At 28.6% G+C, this 25,998-nt stretch overlaps 2 protein-coding genes across 2 annotated transcripts; one reads left to right on the top strand and one right to left on the bottom strand.

The window, feature by feature from the left end:
- The first annotated feature begins 7,711 nt into the window (after positions 1 to 7,711).
- Positions 7,712 to 17,638, top strand: LOC107445456 (hydroxyacyl-coenzyme A dehydrogenase, mitochondrial). Its single transcript, XM_043045527.2, has 8 exons — positions 7,712 to 8,053; positions 9,490 to 9,615; positions 12,284 to 12,441; positions 13,502 to 13,628; positions 14,246 to 14,335; positions 15,013 to 15,085; positions 15,868 to 15,984; positions 17,157 to 17,638. The coding sequence occupies exons 1-8, from the start codon at positions 7,940 to 7,942 to the stop codon at positions 17,273 to 17,275; spliced, it is 924 nt and encodes a 307-aa protein (XP_042901461.1). The 5' UTR covers positions 7,712 to 7,939; the 3' UTR covers positions 17,276 to 17,638.
- Positions 17,639 to 25,100: 7,462 nt separating this feature from the next.
- On the bottom strand, positions 25,101 to 25,808 carry LOC107443288 (myoneurin). Its single transcript, XM_016057106.1, has one exon. It carries the CDS (start codon positions 25,806 to 25,808, stop codon positions 25,101 to 25,103), a length of 708 nt encoding a protein of 235 aa, XP_015912592.1.
- Between the last annotated feature and the right edge of the window lie 190 nt (positions 25,809 to 25,998).

Genomic DNA, 25,998 nt, shown 5'->3' with positions numbered 1-25,998 from the left:
TGCAAACGGAAACCTTATAATTATGTAGATTTAGGATGATTTTCATCTTAGAACTAGCGTTATTCAAGGTTTTTTTTTTCACTTGAAAACCCTAAAACAACCTCGTTTTAAGGTTGTTAGGCAGAAGGTTGTTTTCCAAGGTTTTGGATTAGGGTAATGTGCGTAGAATAGAGCAGATTGTCGCAGACCTCGTTTTAAGGTTAGAAGGTTTACACGTAAACCGTGTAAAAAACCCTTTTTAGGTTTACATGAAAAGGTTTTTGTTGGGGGGAAAAAAACCTTATATTGCTATCTGGGTAATGATTTTTAGAACTTCTATGAATTTTCCTCGAAACTTCAAAGCAATAAAATGATGCGATTTGTGGTTTTGAATAAGGAATTTAAAACTACACGTTTCTCAGTTTTTACATTTTGTAAAAATCTAATCTTGTTGCGGCTTAAATTGATGAAAAGCAATTTGAACGACGTTAAAAAAACAAAACAAAAAATAGTGCGTGGAGTCCCTCCGCGCGGAAGAAGTTAAGCTTCGCAACCTACGACGTTAATTGTAGAAGAATCAGCAGTGGTAGAAGGAACACTAGTTCTATTCAACGACTCTTTTTCCTGCTCCGCTCACTTCCGTGCTCTGTAATCACGGTAATATTGTGCATTTTTCCCTCGTGGACCTCTTGAACCACTGGAAGTGCTTGTGGTTGCCTCATCGTCTCGCCTTGGAAAATGTATTTGTATTAATAATGTATGTGAATGCGTTATAATGTAATTTCAGAAGAGAAACAATCAATTGATATTCACAAGAGACGTACCTTGACATAACCTTAAATCCGTCGCATTGTCCGTGGGATTGTTGTCCACTAAGTTTGAAAATAAAAAATACTACCCTATTAAATTATATGTGTATTGAGTAAAGTAAAGTGCGGCGTGCTCTCTGCTTTCGCTTATAGCACTGCGTTTCAATAGGTAAGGCTTAATTTAGCCTACCAAGATTTATTTGAGCCCTGAGGCTCTTCTTCAAATTCCCTATTTGTTTACTTGAGGACACTAAAATTTATTTTGATTATTTTTTTTTTATTATTATATGTGTATCAAAACAAACTAAAAAAATATTTATGGAAAAACTTTTATTATTTTTATGCTAGTGAGAACCAAAACAATATTTAAATGAATGAGTGAAAACTGGATCCTACCACGTGATTTCCCGGCCAATAAAAATGTAGCGTTAAACGTTTAACGCAACCTTGTTGGAAGTCGCATAAGAAGTATAACTTCAAAAAATATTTATAGAAAAACAATACTTTTATTAATTTCATGCTAGTGAGAACCAAAACAATATGGAAATGAATGAGGGAAAACTGGATCCTACCACGTGATTTCCCGGCCAATAAAAATTTAACGTTAAACGTTTAACGCAACCTTGTTGGAAGTCGCATAAGAAGTATAACTTCAAAAAATACTGCCCTATTAAATTATATGTGTATCAAAACAAACTAAAAAATTATTTATAGAAAAACAATACTTTTATTATTTTCATGCTAGTGAGAACCAAAACAATATGGAAATGAATGAGGGAAAACTGGATCCTACCACATGATTTCCCGGCCAATAAAAATGTAACGCAACCTTGTTGGAAGTCGCATAAGAAGTATAACTTCAAAAATTTCATAACAAAGATACCTATCAAAAATCTAAAAACTAATGACTATAAAGCTATTTAAATATCTTTCGAAATTTGTTGAGTGTTGAGTGCAGAATTGTATCGGCATAATTTTGTAGGAAAAAATTAATAGATAATCTAAAATACCACAGGCTTTATATCTCAATTTTAGATTGGCGACCTTATATTTCACATGTATCGAAAGATAGTGCCAAGTAGAGTAAATATCCACCATCTGTTTAGCTGTGAAAATAAAATGAAAAGGTTTAAAACGATATTTAGAATTTTCTCTCCTCGTCTCCACGTGTCTGACAAACCTAGAGTAAGCCATGAAGTTTCAAATACGGAAAAGAAAATTTCAAAATATACAAATGAAAATAAATTAGAAGATGATGACTTAGGATCATGCAACGTAGAAGTTCTGTTCTAATAATTCGTTTGCATTTTATTATTTTGAAGCATTTTTTTCAAACAGAGAAGTTCTCTTCGAATAATTTGTTTGCATTTTATTATTTTGAAGTATTCTTCTCAGCTATTGAAATTTGATAACAAACTCTATGTTTTATTTTATTTTATAACCGTCGTGGAACAGCCGACCCAATTTTATGGGTTTGCGGCTACTAATGTTCAACTACGTAGCCTTGTAATTTTGAACTCAATCCAGAAGACAAGAGAACTCCTGGATCGAGTATTAGGAGAAATTTGCCTTCGTGGAGGAATTTTTGATGGAACTAACCCGCATTTGCGTTACATGGAGAGGAAGACCACGAGAACCTCCCACGGTTGGTCTGACGGCAAAGGGACTCAAACCCATGATCCGTCTACCACTGAGGATATTTTACGCCAGGTGAGGATACATTACTATGGTTGATGCAAACCGGATGTGGAATTCGTATCGACTGGGATTCGAACCCGGTTCGCCTCATTGGAAGGTGATAACGCTCTATCCCCTGAGCCATCGTGGCTCAAACTCTAGGTTTGTCTGAACTTAATTTTTCCTTTTTTTAAATTTTAAATTAGTAATGAAGGAGAAAGAGAATTTTTGACGAAAATTTTCTTCCTCGGTATGGCGTCCTCTTAAGGAAAATAAATTAACTAATTTATTATTTATTTTACAATGATACGTAATAAAATACTCATTTGTAAGCATAGGAATACCGCTTACAAATATATCTTTATCTATAAATATATATATATATATATCAAGCATATAAAACTATAAAAAAAAATTATTGACAGCATAGTGATATNTATATATATATATATCTTTATCTATAAATTAATTTAATCTTATGTTCTCTTTGAATTACAGTTAAGGATGAATCCAAGATAGTTGCCAATAGCACCTTGGTATACGGATATAGCTTGATATACGAGTAGTAGAAATAATCAAACCTTTTATTTTGAAAATTACATTTGAGTGTTATTAAATTAGCTTCATATTTTATGCAGTCTTGTTAACATTTAATGCTTTTTTTTTTAGGTGAAGTTAATATTCTTAATATTAATTTTTATCGAATAATGGAAAAAAATTTTTAAATAATTTCGTTTTTAATATCTTTCAAAATAATTGATTTTATTTTTCAAGACATTTTTAGAAGGAAATTAGATTCATGTATGTCAAGTTGTATCTCCATCAATTTCAGTACTCATATTTCAGAAAAAATAGAGATTCTAAACAGCAGTTCTCAATTATTTTAGGCTGCGGAACCCCAAACGTATGAATAAAATTCATCAGCAGCTGTGAACGTAATGACTAAAAAACTACCAATTATTTTAATAATATTTATTGTTTAAAATGATTTTCTTTTTGATAATCGTTTTATCAATAAAACTCTTAAAATAGTAGGTTTTTGTGATAAACAGTTGAATTCGCAAGCCTGGGGTGACATTTAGTCTAGTTCTGAATCAGCTGTAAATGAATGAAATGACCGGATATATTCGCTGAAAATGAATAAAATAAGCTAATTTATATTTTCGAAAAAGAATTTTTATAAACGTTAAGAATATAGAAACATTATTCGTAGTTCTTGAATTAGGTCATTTTATTTCAAAAAGTTCGACGAGAAACACTGATGCAATATTTCATAAATTTTGACATATCTTTAAGTGATCTTTCATTTAAATAATATCATAAAAATAACCGAACTACCAAACAAATTATGGTTTACAGTTTTGATATAAATATAATTTTAAGTTTCAAAAATCATTATTGATTTTTAAAAAAATTAAACTTTCGGAGCCCCTGTAACCCTTTTACGAACACCATTTGAAAACTGCTGCTCAAAGATAGCGGTTCCCAATTTTTTCGGCTACGGAACCCTAAATAGTTAACCTTCATTCGGTGGAACCCCGACTTAATAAGCAAAGTTTATTCGGGTAAATGTGAACGTTTTTACCTATAAAAGACTATTTTTAAAATATATAATTAGAAGAATGAAGATTTTTATCGTTTTATCATTAATCTTGAATAAGATTGTATATCCGACAGTTCAATTTGCTGTCCTTGTGCTACAGTTTAGTTATGAATTTGTTTTTGGTGTATATACATAAGCTAAAAATGAATAAAATAAGCTAAATTATGGTTTACTTTAAGACGAAATCTTGAAAATCCACTCGCTCCACAAAAGTAAACTACTTTCAACTTGGCACCTACCACCAGCTCATAACTAGGGTTGCAAGTTTGTCGCGGGAAAAAAAGACATAAATTCGCGGGTGATTCGCGCAAAAGTTTTAAAAATGCGCGAAATTTTCGCGGATAACATATGCACTGATATTTACACCGAAAATCAATTTAAAAATAATAAAAAACATAAAAAAGTTACAAAATTTTATTTTTAAGCAATATTAATGCCGTTACTTAAATGTACAGAATTTTGATACAAAATATTATACATGGTTAGGTTATTCTCGCTAATGTTTCTCCTTTCATCACTCAATACATTTTTGTATTTTGAAAAAGATCGTTCGGCATCCACGCTATTAGTTGGTACTGACAAACATCGAATTGCCACTTTAGACAGTTTTGGATAGCGTTCCATCTTCGATTTCCAAAACTGAATTAATTGTCTACTTTCAACGTGTAGTTCATTAACTGTCGCTTTGTAAGCATTAAATTCGTTCTTCAACTCTTCTTCATCCTCAAACATGGGGATAGAGTTAAAAATAAAAGAACTATCATCTTCTTGGAAAACATCTAAGTATTTGAATTGACTAGGATCAAAAGCTCTGCATGCTTTAAAAAAGCTTGATGCTGGTTGACGAAATCTGTGTGTTGTAATATTGCCTTCAAAAAAGTATGCCTGAATTTTTTCCTGGCATGATTTTAAAGCTTTTTTAGATTTCAAGTGCTGGCAGGTTATAGATTTGCTTTTTAAATCTTCAGCAAGATCAGACATTTCATTAAAAATAACATGCGAACTTATTCTTTGTTTTTCATATAAATTTAATAGATTCAAAATTAAAGATGCATATTTTTCAATCTCTCTTAAATCTTCACTCAATTCTGCGTTACAACATTCTTCGGAAATCGTGCTGATCAAAGAACTACTGCTATTTTGTTGCTCTTTATCGAAGAACTCTGCATATTCAGCTAAGTAATTTACGTGAAACAAAGCTGCCTTAAACCAGCTATTCCATCTGGTTTGTACGGGAACCGGTGGTAGAGCGGCGTTTTTGCCCTTTTCAACTAAAAAGGCTCGAAATCGACCCTTACGTGAAGGACATGCTGTGAATGCACGCTTTAAATGCACAATAAAAGAATTCACTTTTTCAAATTGATTTTGCCATATTTCTCCTAGGAGATTTAAAAGATGTGCATTGCAAGTCACATGAACAGCATTCAAGAAAACTGCTTTCAAACTTTTTTCCCATGCTTTGTTCATGTAAGACGCATTGTCAGTGACGAAAGATGAAATGGTATTAAATAATAACTTCAAATTGTGAATAATTTTCATTTAAATCGCGCGAATTGAATAACTTTCGTTCAAATCGCGCAATTTTAAAAAATTTGCGAATTTTTGAAAAAAACTTGAAATTTCGCGGAAACGGTCGCGAAATGGACCTGTTGTAGACTTTCCTACACCAGGGGATGAGTAACAGCAACACCTTTATCTCTTTCAAACCCGATGTCTTCTCGGGACACCATTCGAAATCGCAACTTTAAAAGATAAACAATTATGTCTCGAAAAACATTTAAACCACTTCTATTATTTAGATTAACTGTGATGGAAATTTATTAAAAAATTAAAAATATAAGAATGCTTCCTTTTTTTCAACATTGAACAACAATTTTTGGAGTAAAGTATATATATCTTTTTATGTAATCATCCATTTTAGTCTTTATTAAATAGAACAGGTATTTTCATAATAATACAATGTAATGAAATTATCTAATCAAGAATTTTTATATGAGGCATTTTCGTCAGTTCTACTAAGATGTTTTCTTTTCTCACTGTGTTGGATTTCAGATTAAGATCAGATTAATTTTCTTACAAAATATAATTCAACGGCGAACACACTATATTGTACCAAATTTAACTGCTTTTAAAACGCAAATAATGGTTAGTGGGTTTTAAACGCTATGGCGTTAAAAAAAAATAAAAAAAAAAACAGGCTCTCTTTTTTTTTTTTTTCAATCTCTAACTATTAATGAAGCCTTAACTTTACATTCATAAAAGATCACCGAGTATTGAATAAATCAAACGCTATTAAAGATTGTCGCTCATATAAATCTCAATAAACATATGTCATTATAAATCTCAGTAAAACATACAAACTGACTGTTTTTTTACAATCAGCATAATTTTTTTAAAATTTTAAAAAAATTATGCCGTTATTTTGAAAGTTCATTCAAAAAGTCCATTTGGAAAGTGGTATAAGTCAGAGAATTTTAATGTTTGAATGAATTAAAGAATATTCATGAAGTTTAATCCCTTTGGATGATGCTTTTAATACTATAATTTGATGAAACAAAATGCAACAATGATTATTATTAAAATCTAAAAAAAAAAAAAAAAAAAAAACGATTTTATTATCCAGGAAAATAAATAAATGAAAGTGAACCTAGAGTAGATAAAAAAAGAAATTCAGATTCAACCATACAAACAGCCAAAGTAACCGAAAGTAACCGAGTAATAAAATACATTTGCATTTTATTGCGTTTGTATAGAAGAACTTTCGTGTTTGTGATGCTAGAATCCTGTAATTCAGTTTTCAGATAGCCTAAATTTGATGCCAATATAAGTTACATTTTTTTGCGTGCAAAATTTATTATCAGTCGAAGTTTTAAACTCTTTCTGACCTATACAAACATACATTAAACTAAAAATAATGAAATAAAATAACAACAAAAAAAAACGTCTTTAGTAGTATTAATATTTCATTTACGTCGCCATAGAGCTTCAAAATGCTTTGCACCCCGCTTTGATAGATCCAAATGGAGACTTTACAATAAAACAGTTTAAAGAGGACAGACACCACGAATCCTTGATCCCTTCGCAAGCTGATTAAAGTTGCCACCCACCCACTCACTGACCGCAGCCATTCATGTTTGACTTTTGTGATCTACTGGGCTGTCATCGGATTATAAGCAGAGACGTTTCCTAAACCATTGTCAGCTCTCGTGTGGCATAAATAAAGTACTAAATAGGAACTGGCTCATTTGGTTGGATCTGATAAAAATAAGAGAATAATTTCCTTTTTGGTCTACTTAAAGAGCACAGTTTTAAATAATTTGTATTTAACTTTTCTTTTGTGTTTACTCAGTATTTTTGTCTGTTCGGTCAGGTGCTTCAGAGCACTATCTCTTATAACTCTAGAACCCTTTGTGTCAGGGTCCTGAAATTTGGACATCGACTACGAGGAGCAATTTTAACCCCCGATCTTAAAAATTACTTAAAATGTAAATAACAATGAATAATTCTTTACTAATTACGACATCTCCTGAAAAATGATGCAAATTACTCTATCAAATCGTAAGCAAAGAATCAGATTTTCTTCCACTTCAGTAGCGCCATCTAGTGCCCAAACAAAATTGATGTATTATCGATAAAATAATTTATCGATAGAAAGGTTAAATGATTTAGGAAGCAATCGTATCGTATTGCGCGCAATCAATTACTTATCTTTTATACAAGTATCTGAATCTGAATCAACAATCGTTCAAGGTTCTACTTATTTACCTTCGATCGTATCTTACTTGACAGCGGTAACTTCACTCTCATTCTAAAATTTAAGACTTCACTGTCAAAATTATATTGATCTGGAGCTGATTTTCTTTGATTGAACATGGCCTCTCTATTTCTTAATACTACTCGATCTTTTTCCTCTACCTCTGCAAAACTAGCTTTAAAAAATGTTACTGTTATAGGTGGAGGCCTTATGGGTTCTGGTATCGCCCAAGTATGTTATCTTATATTACTGATCATGCTAATTCATTTCCTTAAACCATGACGTCGATTCACGAATATTTACCTTAATATTAACTTGTAAATTGTTTTTAAGCATATTATTCCCCCGTATTATAATAAATAATGTGGAATTTTAAGGAATGTTCTTTTATTATATAATTGATTCACTAAAATTATTCTTTTTTTCCAGATAATGTAAGTGGGTTTATTTAGTTATTTGTTTTATTGCTTATTCTCCAAATATTTTCTCTGAGATATTTGTAATATTTTTATTTAAAGGACTAACTTTTTAAGAAGTTCTCTTGTTATTCGAGTTGGGTGGAAAATAATTAAGGTAATCAGTTTCATTTGCACTATACATTGTAGCTCTTCATAAACTACCAACAGGAATTTTAAAAAAATTTATAGTTCTGAAATTTTATCATAAAATATTGACTATATAAGAAAAACATATAATAGAATGAAATATGTTCCATTGTGAAGTTTAAATAATTGACATAGACTCTTCTATTTCCTTATCCACTGACCTATTTCTTATTAACTAACGCCCCAGTTACAATCACCAAGACACTTAAATGGATTTTAAACTTGTAATTTTAAATCAAACAGAAACATGCATAGGTTTGCCCTTCCAGGTTTCCAACATCTTAGTTTCATCATCACCTATTTTAGTTTCTCATGAACCAGTACTCAATGGTGACAATTTTGAAGTAGGAAATGATATGATTGACTTCCCATTTTTCTAAATATCTACAATTGTTTTTCAATGGTTACTGGATTCAACAACAATATTTAAAATTATTCATAAAATTTTTAGTTCAAAAGTAGGTCTAATAAAATATTTGTAGGAAAAGTTGTTTTTTTTTCACAGCTTAACAGATTTGTAGCACTTTGTAAATAGTGTTAAGTTTACTTGCATACATTAAATTAATCTATTTATATACTTACATAAAATTTCTTATAATATAATCAATAAGTGCAAATTGCATTACAAACATATCGTTTGGAGTAGTTGTTAAAATTTTATGCAGCCCTATTTCAACATTAACTGCTCTCGATAACAGAAAATCAAATTCAAAATTTTTTATCACCTATCCATTTTGCTGGAACTGACTAAAAAGTTACCAATGTAATCCGATTGAATTCAACTTTTTTTTTATTTAAATAAATAAAAACTTGAGCCAGCCGAATGGATATAAGTACCAATGTTTAAAAGTCAGTTACGTATTGAATGTCATATAAAAAAAATTAACATTCATTATTTAACAGAGAAGGGAAGGATGTTCTACGTTAGATAAAAGAACACAAAACATCGATCGAAGTTTGCATCAATGTATTTATGGATTATTATATGTTATATCTTATTTTAAATTAAAAGTTCATTTAATTTTTTAGTAAAAATTTTACTTAAAAGTTTACATTTGACAGGTAGCAGCCCAAACTGGACACAATGTTACTTTGGTAGATGTTTCAGATAAGGTACTACAAAAATCAACCTCAAGCATACAAAAAAGTTTAGAGAGATTGGCTAAAAAAAAATTTCCAGATCCTCAAGTAATTATTTTTAAATAATATTATTTATTTTTATTTGATTTTGTATGTGCTATATTATCTTGGTTCAATGTATAATTTTGTTAAAATTTGAGATTTTTACACTGTACCAATTTGATTAAATATATACATATGCACACACACTCACTATGCTTTAAATAGACTAACTGTCCCCATAAAACCTTATGCAAAATTTGTATCACTAATGTATAAATAAGGAAAATATTAACTTGTTTCTCTTTTTTTTTTTTGTAACATGAAAAGAATGAATATGCAGTGTTTTCACTACAGTGCGAGAACGCGAGAATCTCGCATATTTTTTTCTTTTCTCGCATTAAAAAAATTATTAACGCGAGAAGTTCGCGCACTCTATTAATCAATTTTAAAATGCGAGAATCTCTCAAATTTTGGAAAAAATTTCGTCTTACGCCATTTTGAAAAAGACATGAAAGCAGCTACGGCAAGTGTTGAGAAAAAAAAATGAGTCCTGCCTGTATAATAAGTTGTTTAAAGTTAGCTTTATTTTTAGCTGTGAATGAATTACCAAACTCCATCGACAATTTACAGCAATTTGTAAAAGTCTGCGGAAACTATACTGGAAGACCTAACAAGAAGTATAAACATGGAAATAACTTCAACGAACTTCACTATTCTATAACAGAAATAATTCAAAAGCCTATGCTGGCAGATGTAGAGGATAGGAAAGTGTGTGCACAATGCTACAAATTTAATTAGTGATTCCGAATAGTTCAGCATCTGTTGCAAGGTCATTTAGCTCCCAAAACCGAATTAAAATAAAATATCGCAACAGATTGACTGATGAGAATAGCTGATGAAAAAGTAGATATGGAACTTTTTCCATATGCAATGAAAATATTCAATGGTTTAGAAAGAATTTTTTTTTTCAAGTTTATTCGTGTTTTTTTTTTTTTTTTTTTTTTTTTTTTTNCCCCTGGCTAATTTTTTTTTTTTTTTTTTTTTTTTTTAGAAATCTCACCCTGTTTTGGAGAAAGGGTGAGAAATTCTCTCCCATTTTTCTTCTGTAATGAAAACACTGATGTGTCTAAAAAAAGGCGATTCGAAATTATATATCCCCACACCAAAAAGGCAGTGGAGGCGAATGTCTCTGTAGGTCTTTGGGCTTCACAGTCCCAGCTCGTATTTTTAATAGTACTTTCACAAATCTAAAAAGAGTTATTACTATAGCAAAACTTCGTAAATAAGTTCAACTGTACTTTTCATTGTTAGAAGTAATCATTCGCAAAAATATTTGTTATCGAGGATGAACGTTTTTTGCTTTATGATAGTATTCCACTTTTTATTTTTATTTTTTTCAATTTAATAAAATTCTGCCTTTACAAAAAGGTATTGAATTCCTAAAAAGATAAATTTTTTACGCTTTTTCTACCCATGTAAACGAGATTTAAAATCACACAGCATGGTTCATATTTGTGAGATTTAAAATCGTACAACGCAATTCGTTTTCATGCAATATAAAATCATAAATTGTGATTCTTATTAAGCAATTTAAAATTACATGTAGTGGTCTGTATTAGCAGGATTTAAAACTGCCCATAACAATACATATTTGAGCGATTTCAAAATCACACACAGAGTTTTGTTTTTACTCTATTTAAAAATATATATATATTAGGTATTTTTCAATTATTTAAAGTGTGCTTTGCTTATGGCATTTGAATTTCTATTTTCAGATTTTTTACCAAACTCATCCTTATACTAAGTATGTTTAATGTCGATTGTTTTTTTTATGTAATTAGGCACAATTATACATATTATTAGTAAATGTATTATTCGATGTTTTAGGGAAAGGTAAGTTTGTGGTTGGAGCATTAAAAAGAAGTGCTTTATTTTTATTACTTCAACAAATAGTACTTTAAAGTATTGTAACAAATGAAACAGTAACAAAATATGTAAGTAACAAAATACTATTTGTTAAAGTACTAATTTGATAAATAAGTTAACTTTTCTTTTCATAGTTAGCAGTAAATATTCAGAATCCTTATCTATTAACAGGGATGAACTTTTTCTGCTTTTCGATCAAATTCCACTTTTTTTTTTTATTTAATAAAATTCGATTTTTTTCAAAAAGAGTCTGGTTTTTTCGAGTTCCTGGAAAAAATATTAATTTTTTACACTTTTTTCTACCTATGTAAATGTGATTGAAAATCACACATCGTAATAGCATTTGCGAGATTTGAAATCATGCATCGCAATTTGTACTCATGCAGTATAAGATCATATATTGTAGTATGTATTACACAGTTTAAAATAGCATGTAATGATCTGTATTCACGCAATTTAAAATTGCACATAACGATACTTATTTTTGTGATTTAGAAGTTGGACAGTCCGTATTCATATTCGTGAGATTTCAAAATCTCACTCAGAGATTTTTTATTCACTCAATTTCAAAAGTCCTGCATTGACATTTTTAATAACACACAAGAATCTGATGTTCACTTTTTGTTACTAAAATTTCAGATATTTTTTCAATTATTTAAAATGTATTTTGCTCATGACATTTTGATTTCTATTTTCAACTTTTTTACCAAACTCATCTCCGTATTAAATATGATTTACATGCCTTGCTTTTTTTTAGTTTAATTTGGCACAATTATAAGATTAATAAATGCATTATTCAATGTTCTAGCAAAAGGAAAAGTTTGTGACTGAAACATTACAGAGAATAAAGACTAATACAGTAGCTGAAGATGCAGTAAAAGATACAGATATTGTAGTGGAAGCCATTATTGAAAATATGGAAATAAAACACAAATTATTTAAGTCACTAGATAAAGCAGCTCCTCCGTACGTTTAAGTATTCAAAGAATTTCTGTATTTCTTAATATTAAGGAAGCTAACTTATATTTAAAGTATTTTTCCTTGTATTATTGAAGATAAGTATGTTATAAAATGTGTGAATTTAAGAATCTAAGTGTTGATCTTGAAATTTATTGTGTTTGTTACTTTCTTTTTTACTAAAGATAATGATTCTTTTATTAAAAACAATTTTCTGAACACTTTAGGAACGATCAAAAATTCGTATGAGATTACTTCTAAAAAGTAAAAATATTATTTGTATATAAAAACTACTAGCAATATGATTAATTCAGAGATTCAACTCTTTTACTGGGAAAATGAAATTTTTGTATTTCTAACTTATAAAATTGCCAGAAACTAAGTTATTATTGTAATTTAACTTTTCTGATTTTTAAAAACTTTTTACATTTTCTACATATTTAGTTCAATATAAAGGATGAGTTAAGAATCTAAACTTTTTGTATTCTATAATTTGTATTAAATATATATATATATATATATATATATATATATATATANATATATATATATTTTGTCTAAAAAAAAAGACTTGAATTTTTTTTTTTTTTTTTTTTAAATTTAAGAAAATTTGTAGGTTCTTGGTGTATTTGTGCACCTGCAGGTGCATTTACTAACAAATGAGCACCTTTATCACTGTGAAAAGTCAGTTGATTCATCGTTTCCAGGAATGTTTCCTTATTAATCTAACAAAAAAAATTCTCGAATGAAGAAGGTAATTTATAATTATAATTGTTATACTTAGGAATTATGCATAAGTGAGAAAAAACTAAATTCCCATTTACACTTAATAAAAGATTATTAGCACTATATATATATATATAGATAGATAGAAAGAAATCCTTTTTTATATATGTAATTTCTTGTAGTTAGGGTGGGAAAAAATTTTTTTTTGAATATTAAAGTAAATTTTTAACCTCTATGTAACAGCAAATAAGAAAACAGATTTAAGAGCATTGTTTCAGATTTTAGCAATAATTGACATTATGTTGTACTTATTAATAGATATTTTAATATGCTTCTTTTGTAGATCAACTATTTTTGCTAGTAATACCTCCTCATTGTCAATTAGTGAAATTGCAAGTGTTACCGATCGAAAAGATAGATTTGGTGGTTTACATTTTTTTAATCCTGTTCCTATGATGAAACTCTTAGAGGTAAAAAGTTTTTAATTATCATTTGTTATCGTGAAATAGCCATAGTTTGTTAGCTGCACTTTCTATCTGATTACTTTTATAAGCATTGACATTGATTTAATAATGACCACTTTTTTTTTGAAAGAGTTTAATGTGTAGTGATGCCAATTACTAAAGATTTTTTTTCCACCTTCAACAAATTTTAGTTCTGACTTCATAATAACGGAAAATCATTGTAGTAATTTTAAAAGAAAATATTTTCAATTTCATTCACTCATAAGAGTGTTGAGTATTATATTTTATGTGCATGAATTATACAGAACTATAAAATTTTTAAATTGTATGCTATTAGTTACAAAAAAAATATAGAAATTTACAAATACCAGTCTGAAAAAACTTTGTTTTTTTTCCTGTGTATGTTTCTAAGCTCACCTTGTTAATATTGTTTCAAAAATATCTAAAAAAAATTTTATAATTGCTACGAGTTTGCATCTATAACTGTGTATAAATGACATTGTAATATCCATGTTAGCTTATTTGTCAGCTCTAAAATTGTTTCAAAATATAACTTAAAAATGCTTTAGTTTAGTGAGTAAATTAATTATATTTATGTATACTAAATATATTGACTTTTCCAGGTTATTAAAACTTCTGAAACATCTGATGAAACATACAATACAATGATGGAATTTGGTAAAAAATTGGAAAAAACCACCATAACTTGCAAGGTTAGAAATATGTTAAATTTTTCTTTGTTTCATCTTAGCAATTATCAATCTGTGATGATTGAAGTACTATAAATTTATATTCATTAACTTCCAAATGCTACTACTCCTGATGAAATTGTAGAAAATTTTCCCTCGTATTGATTTTCCTTTCAATCCACTGATTCATTAGGCGATTTTTTTTTTTTCATAAAGAAAACCATAAAGTTTAGAGATAGCCAAAACTGTTACTTAGAGAACCATCACTACATTTGCTTTCAGCATTATTTTCTTTTCTGACAACCTTTGAACAGCTGGTGCAGTTTTGGGTTTCTGACTACTAATGTTCAACTTCGTAGCCTTGTAATTTTGAACCCAATCTAGAAGGCAAGGGGGTTCCTGGATCAAATTTTATTAAACATTTGCCTTCCTGAAGGACTTCTTGATGGAAGAATCCCATATTCACATAACATGTAGAGGAACCTAGCCTTAGTAGCCTGACAGCAAAGGGACTCTAACAAATGATCTGTCTACCACTGAGGATATTTTACGTCAACACTGTGGTTGGTGCAAGCTGGGTGCGAAATTCTATCTCTCTGTCATCGCTAGAATTCTAACCTGGCGAACATTCTATCCCCTGAGCCACCAGAGCTCTTTTAGCATTATTGTAAATTATAGGTATATTTTATCTCTTTTTGTAGGACACTCCTGGATTTGTTGTGAATAGACTCTTAGTTCCTTACCAGGGAGAAGCTATCAGAATGTTAGAGCGAGGTATATTTAAATTATTTCTTAATTTATAGATTGACTGATATGTATTTTTCATCAGTTAGGTTTTATCTTTATAATTTTTAAGAAAAATAATCACATAAATGGAAAAATTAAGTTTGATAAAACTAATTCAATACTTAATGTGTGGTAGATTTTGTGAAATAGATAAAAGGCTGTATGAGCGTCATTTTTTAAAATGTAATTTATAAAAAATTCAATTCTGTGAATTAACTACAGATTTTTTTTTTTTAACTTAGCTGCTGGGTTGGCTGGTTTAAACCACTTGTTTAAGCAGAACAATTTTTATGAAAAAGGATATGTTAGATTTTTTTTTCAAGAAAAATTCTTTTAAATAACTTAATTTTTTATTATTTATAAAAATACTTTTAGCTAACATGTAAGCAAATGAAAAAATAGCAAATTTTTTTCTATAAAAATCCTCTTATGTGGAAATCTTTTAATCATTTTATGTGTAAACCAATGTGAGTTTGTATTACTTTAAATAAATATATGTAATTTTTAAATGTTTATGTATTACTCTTAATTAATAAATTATCCATTTGAAAGACTCATGCACATTTAAACTATTTTCCTACATGACTACTCAATTTTTGAAACAATTGAACGTTTTGAATCAATTTGCAACCAAGAAAACTACTATTGTATTGTTTGTTTATTGTTTTACTAGTTAATTCAAAGATTTTTTGATTATTACTTAATATAGTTAGACAAAAAAAAAATTCTTGATAATTAAATTCAATTTTTTTTCTTACTTTCCATTTCAGGTGATGCTACTGCTCAAGATATAGACATTGCTATGAAATTAGGTTCTGGATATCCAATGGGTCCCTTCGAGCTATTAGATTATGTTGGTCTTGATACCGTCAAATTTATTCTTGATGGTAAGTTAAAGACTCTGTATAAGTTATATGTATATATGTTATCCACTACTAGATTGACGCCTTTTACAAATTTTGAATAAAAAAAATTATCAAAGACTATTGCCTTCCAATTCAGTCCTTCAGCTTTTCTGTTTTCAATAGACCACATTGTTGGTGTCGGTATGCAGACTTAGATAAAATTAACATAAATGACATGTTTTACATGATGTCATAACTTTACATGATGTCATTATTCACTCCTTCAGCTTTTCTGTTTTCAAAAGACCACATTGTTTGTGGCGGTATGCAGACTTAGATAAAATTAACGTAAATAGCATGTTTTACATGATGTCATAACTTTACATGATGTCATTATTCTCTCCTTCAGCTTTTCTGTTTTCAATAGACCACATTGTTTGTGGCGGTATGCAGACTTAGATAAAATTAACATAAATGACATGTTTTACATGATGTCATAATTTTACTATAACGCTAATAATTGTGCATCGTAAAAGCCTGGCATGAGAAATATTACAATAATTCACCATTCAAACATCTGAACTAAAATGTATTTTGAATGAAATTTAATTAACGAGAAACATGATTTTATTTTTCTTCAATTTAAAAGAAAATAAATGGGCAAAATCCCACATTCTATTATTCCTTATTGTGTACTTAAGATTTTGATGTTAAGATGCAGGTTTAAAAATTGATCTTATGACTATTAAATTTTTGATTGTGTAGAATACAAGTATAGCTCTTATTGTCTTAGAAGAATTAAAGGTGCAAATAGAAAATGAGTATTGCATCTGTAAAAATTATAGGGAGGATTGTATCCTATTGCAGCTGCGTTTAAATTGATCACTAAATATGGGTCTGAAACAAATAGAAGAATTTCAAAAATTATTATATTTGCTTTAGCTTATTCAGTTTTTCTTTTATCAGAAAAAAATCCAAATTTATAATAAAGCATTAGCATTATAATTGATAAGAATTTTTGGTGAATCATTACAAATTTGTGTTATCTATTATTTCAAACTAAAAGTTTTTTGCTGTGATTTTGTCCATAAATAGGATATCAGAAATTTTTTGTTCCACCTATATGAATTGTTTAACTTGTTATAAATGTTATTATTTTATATAACAATGTATGAATTTTATTTTTATTACAAATAATTTTATATTTTAATTAGGATGGCATGAAAAATTCCCTGATAATCCTCTGTTTGCTCCATCTGAACTTTTGAATAAATTAGTATCTGAAGGTAAATTGGGCAGAAAATCTGGCGAGGGAATTTACAAGTATAATTAGATGTCATGAAATTAAGACATACTTAAGTGATGTTTTATACTTAAGTGAAGATATACTTAAATAGAGATATACTAAAGAAATATACGTAATATATAATCACTTACTGAATTGTTACTATCACATGATTTATCAATTCATGTGTAATGAATTGAATGTAAATGCTAAAAACTGTTTAAATGAAGCAATACGAAATTTGAATATCTTTTTAGAAGTTCAAATAATTGTTAATTCATAAATACTTATTTAAATGTTATGTTTCCCAGCATTTGTTAATTTCATAAAAGAATTAATGAATTTATACATTTTTATAATTTGTACAAGTGCCTTTTACTAATAAAATATTTTTATAAACTTTGCTATCAATTTGTTTAAGCATCATTTAATGTGAATGGCGGAAGTGAGATAGAAATTTTTGCATTTTATTATTCGTGTGTCTATTATTTTTATGTCTACATAAAATTTAACTTAATGTGTGTAAAACACCAACAGCAACCAAGTGATAAAGCTCTTGTATTTCAAGAAAATATGTTTTAAATTGTAATGAATACTTTAACCAGACACTTTTCAATTAATGATTTACACAACTTTAGAATAAAATTAGTGCTAAAAAAATCTAGTGTCATAAAGTATAATAGAAATGAACAATTAATTATTTGTACTAAAACACAAGCGTTTTATAAAGACAAAGTACTAATACTTTTAATTGGACATCGAGTTTTTGTTTGCCAATCTATTAAAATGAGTGTGGTTAGATAAAGTCGCTTTTGAGTTTAAAGTATTGACCAAAAATAACAATATTTAGTTTAAATATTACAGTGATTTTCTAGAACTTACATTCTCTCGCTATTTAAAAAATGTGCTAAAACTTGACTAGATTTCACCAGGTACAAGAAATGTGTTATAAAAGTAATCATTTTGTGGATGAAATGTTGTGAACACTCTTTCACAAAGGTAAAAACAGTTATATATTTTATATTATTAATGCAATATTAGTTCTTGAAATCACAACTAGGATTTATAATTTTTATTTTGCGATAATTAACATTGTATCAAATCACGTTGCTTCACGCATTTTATATAAAAATTTGTAGACATGCCATTTAGTTATGCAAAAAAACTTCAAATCGATCTTAATTGGTGTAACCTTGTACTTTTTTTTATAAGCTTCACTGAAGGATAAGAAAAGAAATGAAAGTTTTGGTCATGTCGTACTATAGATATAACAAAGCAATTATATTTCCTTTTAATATACATGCAAAAAAATTATATAGTTAAAATTTTTATCATTATTTGAGTAATACATAATTCTTATCCAAATTCAAAGGTCATGTCTAAGTACACATCTTTTATTGTATCACTATCAATTTTTATATAATTAATAGTTTTTAAAGCATACTCTGGGATCTGTTTTTGAAATAGCATATTTCCTCAATTTAAGATAAACAATTGCAATTTTTTGCAGCACACACTATAAGTTTCAATGACAACTTTTTTTTTTTTTCAGATTATCTTTAAAAAATTTTTAATTTGTTTCAAATAACAATTTCTTAGTTATGTTTTTCCAATGGTCAAAAATAGCCTAAATTTTTGTTCATAATTCTTATTTATTAAAATTCTAAGATTTATTCTGAACTTTAAAGTTATATGGTTTATTCTTTCATGATAATTTTACTATTTTGTAGACTAGAGGGTGTGCAATTTGCGTCTCGCAGGCCACATGCAGCCTAAGAAATGTTGAAGTGTGGCCTGCGGAAGCATACTTTTCATCATTTCATAAACATGTCATCACTTTTTGATACGTTCAATTTGCATTCATAAAGCCTCTTATAATTCACTAAATATTGATACTTTGTACAGTATTGGTTTTATTTTAATTTAAACCTTATAAATTTTCTTTATTTAAAATATTTAATTTGAATTTATTTATAATATTCAATAAAATTATTTGTTTATTCTTTGCTTTACTTTAATTCTTTGAGCATTGCAGTTTTTTTTATTGTAGTCGGTGGAGATAAAGATTCAAACAGAAAGAAAAAGTTTTATTGACATTAAACAGACAAATACATACAAATTTAAAAAGAATGCCATCTGGCGGTATTAAAAAGAAAAAGACTTTATGACAATCCTTCCCTGGGAATGACAACGATTGTTTACATTTATTTATGTGAACTTTTGTATTATGTGATGTGATAAAAAAAATCATGTTGACTAATATTGCTTAGAACACTAATCTTTATATAAAAATTATGTTAATTGCTGTCAATATACTGAAATGTGTGTGCAGCTCTTCGTTGGTCAACATTGTGTGCGAGTAGCCCTTCACTCAAAAGGGTTGTGCACTCCTATTTAGACCAACCTCTCACTGTATGAAAAAAATAGTAGACACAGCATACTTCCAATGAGATTAAAATAAGTTTAGTTAGCGATGTTATTATTTTATACCATAATAACTATCAAATAAAAAATAATGCATGAACTAAATTACATATTAGTTCAGGGCAAGAAATTTCAATTCTAAAGACTAGCTAGTTTTTTAAAAAAATTTCTCACTACTATTTTCACTAAAAATATGAACAATTTTTAAAATGATAGAAGGTGTAGTGTAAAGAACTTTTTGGTAACCAAAACCATAAAAGAACATAGGATCTGAAAAATTGAAACATATTCACTACAAAATAATAATAATATTTACTTAAAATAAAGTTTCCACATGATTTAAATTGTTCCAATTTCATTCACATATCATAAAGCATAAAAATATTAAAACTAATGTATCAAAAATGTTCTTATACTTAACACCATGTTTTATGTTACGAGATTTTGTCATGTGTTTGCTATTACACCAGTTTTTAAATTAAGAATATGTACTGTTTATTTAATCCCTTCTGAAAGTTATGCTATGTTTCAGGCTATTAATACATGTCTTATTCTTAGATATTTTTTTTGGGGTTAAAATAAAATCATTTTGTTTTGCGAGTATAAGTTTTTTTTATCATAAAAAGTATCAAAAGTCATAGAACAAGAAATTGATATGTTGGTGCTATTTATTGAATCCCAGTAGCCAACAATAGTGGTGCTGAGGTTATAATTCAGAAAATTACAAACAGTAAAAAAAGAAGAAATGTATAAAAATTTCACTATGTTGAAATAAAATATATACTCTGTACTATAATTTTTAGTATATTTTTACACATTTAAAAACTAAAAAGCAATGCTGATTTTGAGAATACTTCTTTGAACATTTTGTGATAAAGAAAAAATTAACACAATCTCAAATTATCAGACATCTTAATACCAATATGAATAATGTATCATATTGCAGTTCAAATTAAAATGTCATATGATAACTATAAAACAGGCTTAAAAGTAGATAGCCAGACTTAAAAGTAGTTTTTGGGTTTATGACAATAATATTTATTTTATTAAAATATACTCAAATAATTGAAATAAATTTATTTTAATATTTATTTCAATTATTTGGGTTAATATTGGCTTGCTAAAATTAATATATATATATACATAGAAGAAAAATAATTACTAGATTCAGATGCTATATATGTATAATACCTATACAAATATTCTGCACATAACAGCTGAATGAAAGTGACAATAAACTTGTATTTATTTCAGGTCACATCAAGATCTGACATGAATATTAAATCTTGGTATACATGTTTAGCTCTTTAGCTTTGGTTTTCCACTAAAATACTAACTATTACAAGATCCAACTGAAAAGCTTGGTGAATGGGAGCTTAAGCAAATTAAAGAAATAAAATATATTATCTTTATTTATCTTGAAAATAATCAATTAACCACGTAGACATCATAAATAGAGCTGCTAGTATAAGTCTGTAAAAGCCTCTTTTACAACAAATCGAATTACAGGTGTTGCACATCTTCCAAAAATATAGCCCAAAATCTGTACAGATTTTGCCTTAATTCATGGCAAATTACTAATTTCTATGGTATCGATATCAATCATTTGTTGAGTGTTGTAGTGAATGTGATAAGTCATGTTCAGTGGTTTCCTTTCCTCTTAAATCAACCCTAAATACATCTCATGTTAAGGGCATCTGTACAGTACACCTAAAATATTTATTCAATTTATAACAAATTTTATGTTTATGCATTTCAATGTTACGCTAGTGTTTACAAACATACCATTCAATTGCCCCATCTGCATCCATTTCTTGAACCCTTTAATATCTGCCATTTTACCATAGATTTTTCCTGGCTCTTTAAATTGTGTTGTTTATAAGGTCCAGTCAGTGAACTTTTTTAATACACCTTGTATGTAACGCATTAATAATCTTTTATTATTATTATTAAAAATTGAAACAAAATTAAGTTTGCAACAATTGGTTAAGACGTTTTCGTAGTAAGTCTTTTTTGCTTTTTCTCAGAAAAAGGAAACAAATCTCGAATCTAACTATTGAATAAATTCATAAGATAATTAAAAAATTCTGGATAGTAATTAAAGCAATGCATTTAATATTTTTAAAAAAAAGTTTTAAACTTTACATATTAGTAATAAATGAATTTAGAATATATTACTGAAGGACTACACAAACAAGTTAAAATTTTACATAAAAAAAAATTTCTTACATCAGTTGACTAAGTTTTATGAAAACTGGTAAATAAATTTTGATGATTAAAATGGTGATTAAAATAAAATCTTATGGTGATGCGATAATATTTCAAATCAAGTATATCATCTCAGTAAAAATAATTCTCAAGGTGAAGAAATTACAGAAAAGTCCAAATAGTAAACTGGGTCTTTTTGTGCACACGGTTTAATTAGAAAATCATAGACCCAGAATGACAAGTAATTTTTTAGACAAATATATGCTTAATTTTTTTTTTTTTTAAATATTAACCCTCCAAGCTAGTTGTCTTCCACATTCAAAGTCATGTGTCAAGATATTTTTAATTAATAATTATAAAAATAAAAATGGGAAAGATCTTAGTCATCTCGGACGGTAATAATGATTATATTCAACCTGATACATTAAACAGTCTTGTTATTTGAGAACACATGGTCTTTAACTAAATCACAATCAGACCTGCTTGCTGTTTTTTTTTTTAAAAAAAAAAAGCCTTGAGAAAAATCCTTGGTGCTATAAATGTGGATGGCTTATGAAGGAAATGATTTAATTTTGAGCTGTATAGGCTATTCAAGGAAGCTGATGTAAACAAATACATAAAAAATAAGTCGCTTAAAGCTTGCAGGTGTCATGTCTGTCGATTGGACCCTTTTTACTAGACATTTAAGATCTTCAATTACAAACCAATGGGAGCTAGAATTAGAGGTAGGTCTGAAATCAGATGGCCTGACTGTGTGAAAGAGAATTTTAAAATTCTAAGAATTACTAACTGGAGAACAATCACAAAGAAAAGAGCAGAATGGAGGAAGGTTCTAGGGAAGGCTTTGACCCACAAAGGGCTGTCATGCCAATAAAAGAAGTTATTCGATAACTACTAGGCTAACTCAGCTTAGTAAAACCAGAAAATTTCAGTAAATTCTAGAGATTTTTCTAAATACAGTATATTTTCAAGGAACTTACTCATTTATTAAAAGACCTAACCAATTATACTTGCAACGTTTTGAAATTGCTTTAGTTCTTTATATTTATAAATCATATAAATTTGTTTTTACATCAACTCTCTGTAAATTTTCGAATAAATATAATTTTTATAAATTACTCTGCTTTTAACCCAACAGCTCTACGTAACTGCCTAGTGGGAAAATTGCCACTGTCCAGATACTTAAATTTAATTTCTAAATATGCATGCATCATGCTATATCATTGTCATTGATAAAGAAACCTTTAAATACTTTTTAAAAAATGTAAAAAAATCCAGCATTTGAAAAATTCACAATAATGTTCACCCATAAGAATTTATACAGAGACCAGTCATTGATGACTTAGATTTAAAAAGCAATTATTAACTGTCAAACAAAAGAACTCCTGCCTCAAATTCTAAGACTATCTGCTGCTATGGAAACATAAAAAATCAAATTTCGAAAAGAGGAGCTCTCTCTCCAACGAGAATCAAGCCCTGTCCAAAATTTTTCTCTGCATCATTACTTAAATTATTCAACCTCTTGTTCATAGTTACTGACAGTGCTCTAGACGCCTAGCAAAGGAAAGGAAATCTTTCATTAAGACCAACAGTATAAATAAGAGCTGCATGTTGCGGGAGCCAGAAAATAGTGACCACTAAAGTTATTGAAAGTTTAACATTAATACAGGCTTTACTGTATAAAAAATTAAATATATATTAAGAAAAATGCCACAGAACTTATATCATATTTAAAACAGAAATCATTTAATGTGTATATCAAATAACAACAAATACATATTTTTTTTAAATTTATTTTATAAATTCAACATTATTTCTTTTTTTAAGAGGTAGAGTACCAGGGCTGTAACTAAAAGATTCTTAGAAGGAAAAAAGCAGAAAAATGAAATTTACTTCCTTAAACTACTGTTTAAATCATTTGAGGATATTTCAGTCGAAAAAAAATTTCCCAGCATTAGTAAGTGTTAAAATTGATTTATTCTCACCAGAAACTTATAGGTGCAGTAGGGAACCGATTATCCGGAATGGTCGGGACCATCGCTATTCCGGATAACTGATTTTTCCGGTTTTCTGAATCGCTACAAAAAACCGTTTTTTTTTTATTGTTAAACCCAACTAAAAAAAAAATTAGGAAATAATCTTAAAAATAAGAAAAAACGATGAAGTAATACACTAATGATTATTTCCAAAATGATGGAAAGGTAAACATCTTTAAAAAAAAGAAAGAAAAATCGTAAAATCTTACGAGGAAAAAAAATTTTTTTTAAAAAAATGGCGAGAAAATTTATCGAATTTTGTTCCGGTTTTTGGGTTTTCTGATTTCCGGATAACGGGTTCTGTACTGTAATACCTTTTTCTAACATTACCAATAAATCACAACCCTAGTTTCAACAAAGAATAGCGAGTCATCATATATCTAGCAACAGTGAGGTAAATTCTCAGTATACTTATCAATTGGCAGGTTACTGGACCAAAATGGTTTCAAAGTGTTTTCAAGTATTAAAAAGAATTATAGTTATAATATAATTAATTATTGTGAAACTGTTAGTGATAATTTTTAAAGAGCATTAAGATTTTTTCATTATTATTCCTTATATTTGTGTGAAATTAATGTAATAAAATAAAAGTCCACTAAGATCTAACTGATGCATTTATGATAAAACTTGTTAATTTTCGTCAACCTTCTTTTAATACACCACTAACAGATAAGTACAGTTTGTTTATCTAAAAAACTCCCCCTGCCAGAGACTGAGGCTGTTATGGAAACAAGGAAGAGCACGTTTAAGAGCTTTTGATATTGCACTCACAGACCCCCATCAAAACTTGTCTCAAATGTTTACCCCACGCCTCTACTCGAAATAATTCAACCTTGTAACCATAGTCACCGACAGTGCTACTGACAACTGGGGAGTTCTCTAGATAGACAGGCTAAATTGGATTCTCATATGAAAAGTGGAAGTCAAAGTTTTTGGAGGGTGTTTCCATATCTGTGCCTGCTCATACCAACTTAAATCCCCATGAGATGATTCTAGTGCTTTATGTTAATTGAAAAATACAAAGAGTGAGAAGCTTGCCTCATTCTGTGATTTAGTGTTTTTTTATTTTAAGTTTCCTTCATGCCTCTGTCCCGCTGTTGACAAAACTTGGTAACTATTTTGACCCATATGGATACAATTAACTCATTTCATTTTCAGTAAAAATTGACTGTAACTCACAAAATTTGAAAAAATTAACAAGCATTCTACTTGAAATGTACAGCATAATGCTTCTTCAGATTTCCTCGCTCCGTAAAACTCTTGTTGCATATGTCACAATAATGACGACGTTCATTGGTGTGCATACGATAGAAATGAGCTCTATAACTGCATCTTTGTGCAAACCTTTTGTCACATACTTCACAAACAAAGGGTTTTTCACGAGTATGAGTTAGTAAATGTCTTTTTAAGTGACTAGTTGATTGAAATTTTTTGTCACAAAATTCACATGGGTGTGGCCTTCCAGTGTGACAGTAATAATGCAGTCTTAGAGTACGACGTTTAGCAAACCGTTCTTGACATACATCACATACGTGGGGTTTTAATTCAGTGTGAGTAAACAAGTGAGATTTAAGAGTTGATTTATCAGCATATCGCTGATTACAAACTTCACACATAAATGGTTTTTCTTGGGTATGAACTAAGTGATGTCTAGTTAACTGGCCTTTAACACGAAATTTCTTATCACATAATTCACAGGCAAAGGGTTTCACATTATTATGAACCGTGCAATGGGCAATTAGATTGCCTTTTTTACGAAATGTCATTCCACAACAGTCACAGACAAAAGGTTTAATTGGGGAATGATTTTTAACATGCCTTGTAAGGTTATCTTTTTTAGGAAATCGTTTGCCACACGTTTCGCAGAGAAAAGGCAATTTACTTATATCTGGCTGAATTAAATTCAAATTCATTTCAATAATAAAATTATTTAAAAGCTTATTTAAGTAGGTTAGAATTGTTTTAGATTTTTACATTAAATAAATCTTTCGGAACAATTTCAGTTTTTATGCGATCAAGAAATAAACATATCTCAAAGGACATTTTTCAGAACAATATTTATTATTTACAAAAGCAATTGATTGATTGATCTTCACTGAAAAG

Source organism: Parasteatoda tepidariorum, chromosome 6, assembly GCF_043381705.1.
Source record: "Parasteatoda tepidariorum isolate YZ-2023 chromosome 6, CAS_Ptep_4.0, whole genome shotgun sequence".
Classification (NCBI taxonomy): Eukaryota; Metazoa; Arthropoda; class Arachnida; order Araneae; family Theridiidae; genus Parasteatoda; species Parasteatoda tepidariorum.
The sequence above is the reverse complement of the archived record's forward strand: the minus strand, read 5'-3'. Positions and strand labels throughout refer to the sequence as shown.

Bases quoted from the DNA above. Each gene is read 5' to 3' on its own strand.
- LOC107443288 (XM_016057106.1), bottom strand. From the start codon at position 25,808: ATGAATTTGAATTTAATTCAGCCAGATATAAGTAAATTGCCTTTTCTC.
- LOC107445456 (XM_043045527.2), top strand. From the start codon at position 7,940: ATGGCCTCTCTATTTCTTAATACTACTCGATCTTTTTCCTCTACCTCT. The intron at 12,442-13,501 runs GTACGTTTAAGT...CTTCTTTTGTAG, and splicing joins CTAGATAAAGCAGCTCCTCC to ATCAACTATTTTTGCTAGTA. The intron at 14,336-15,012 runs GTTAGAAATATG...CTCTTTTTGTAG, and splicing joins AAACCACCATAACTTGCAAG to GACACTCCTGGATTTGTTGT.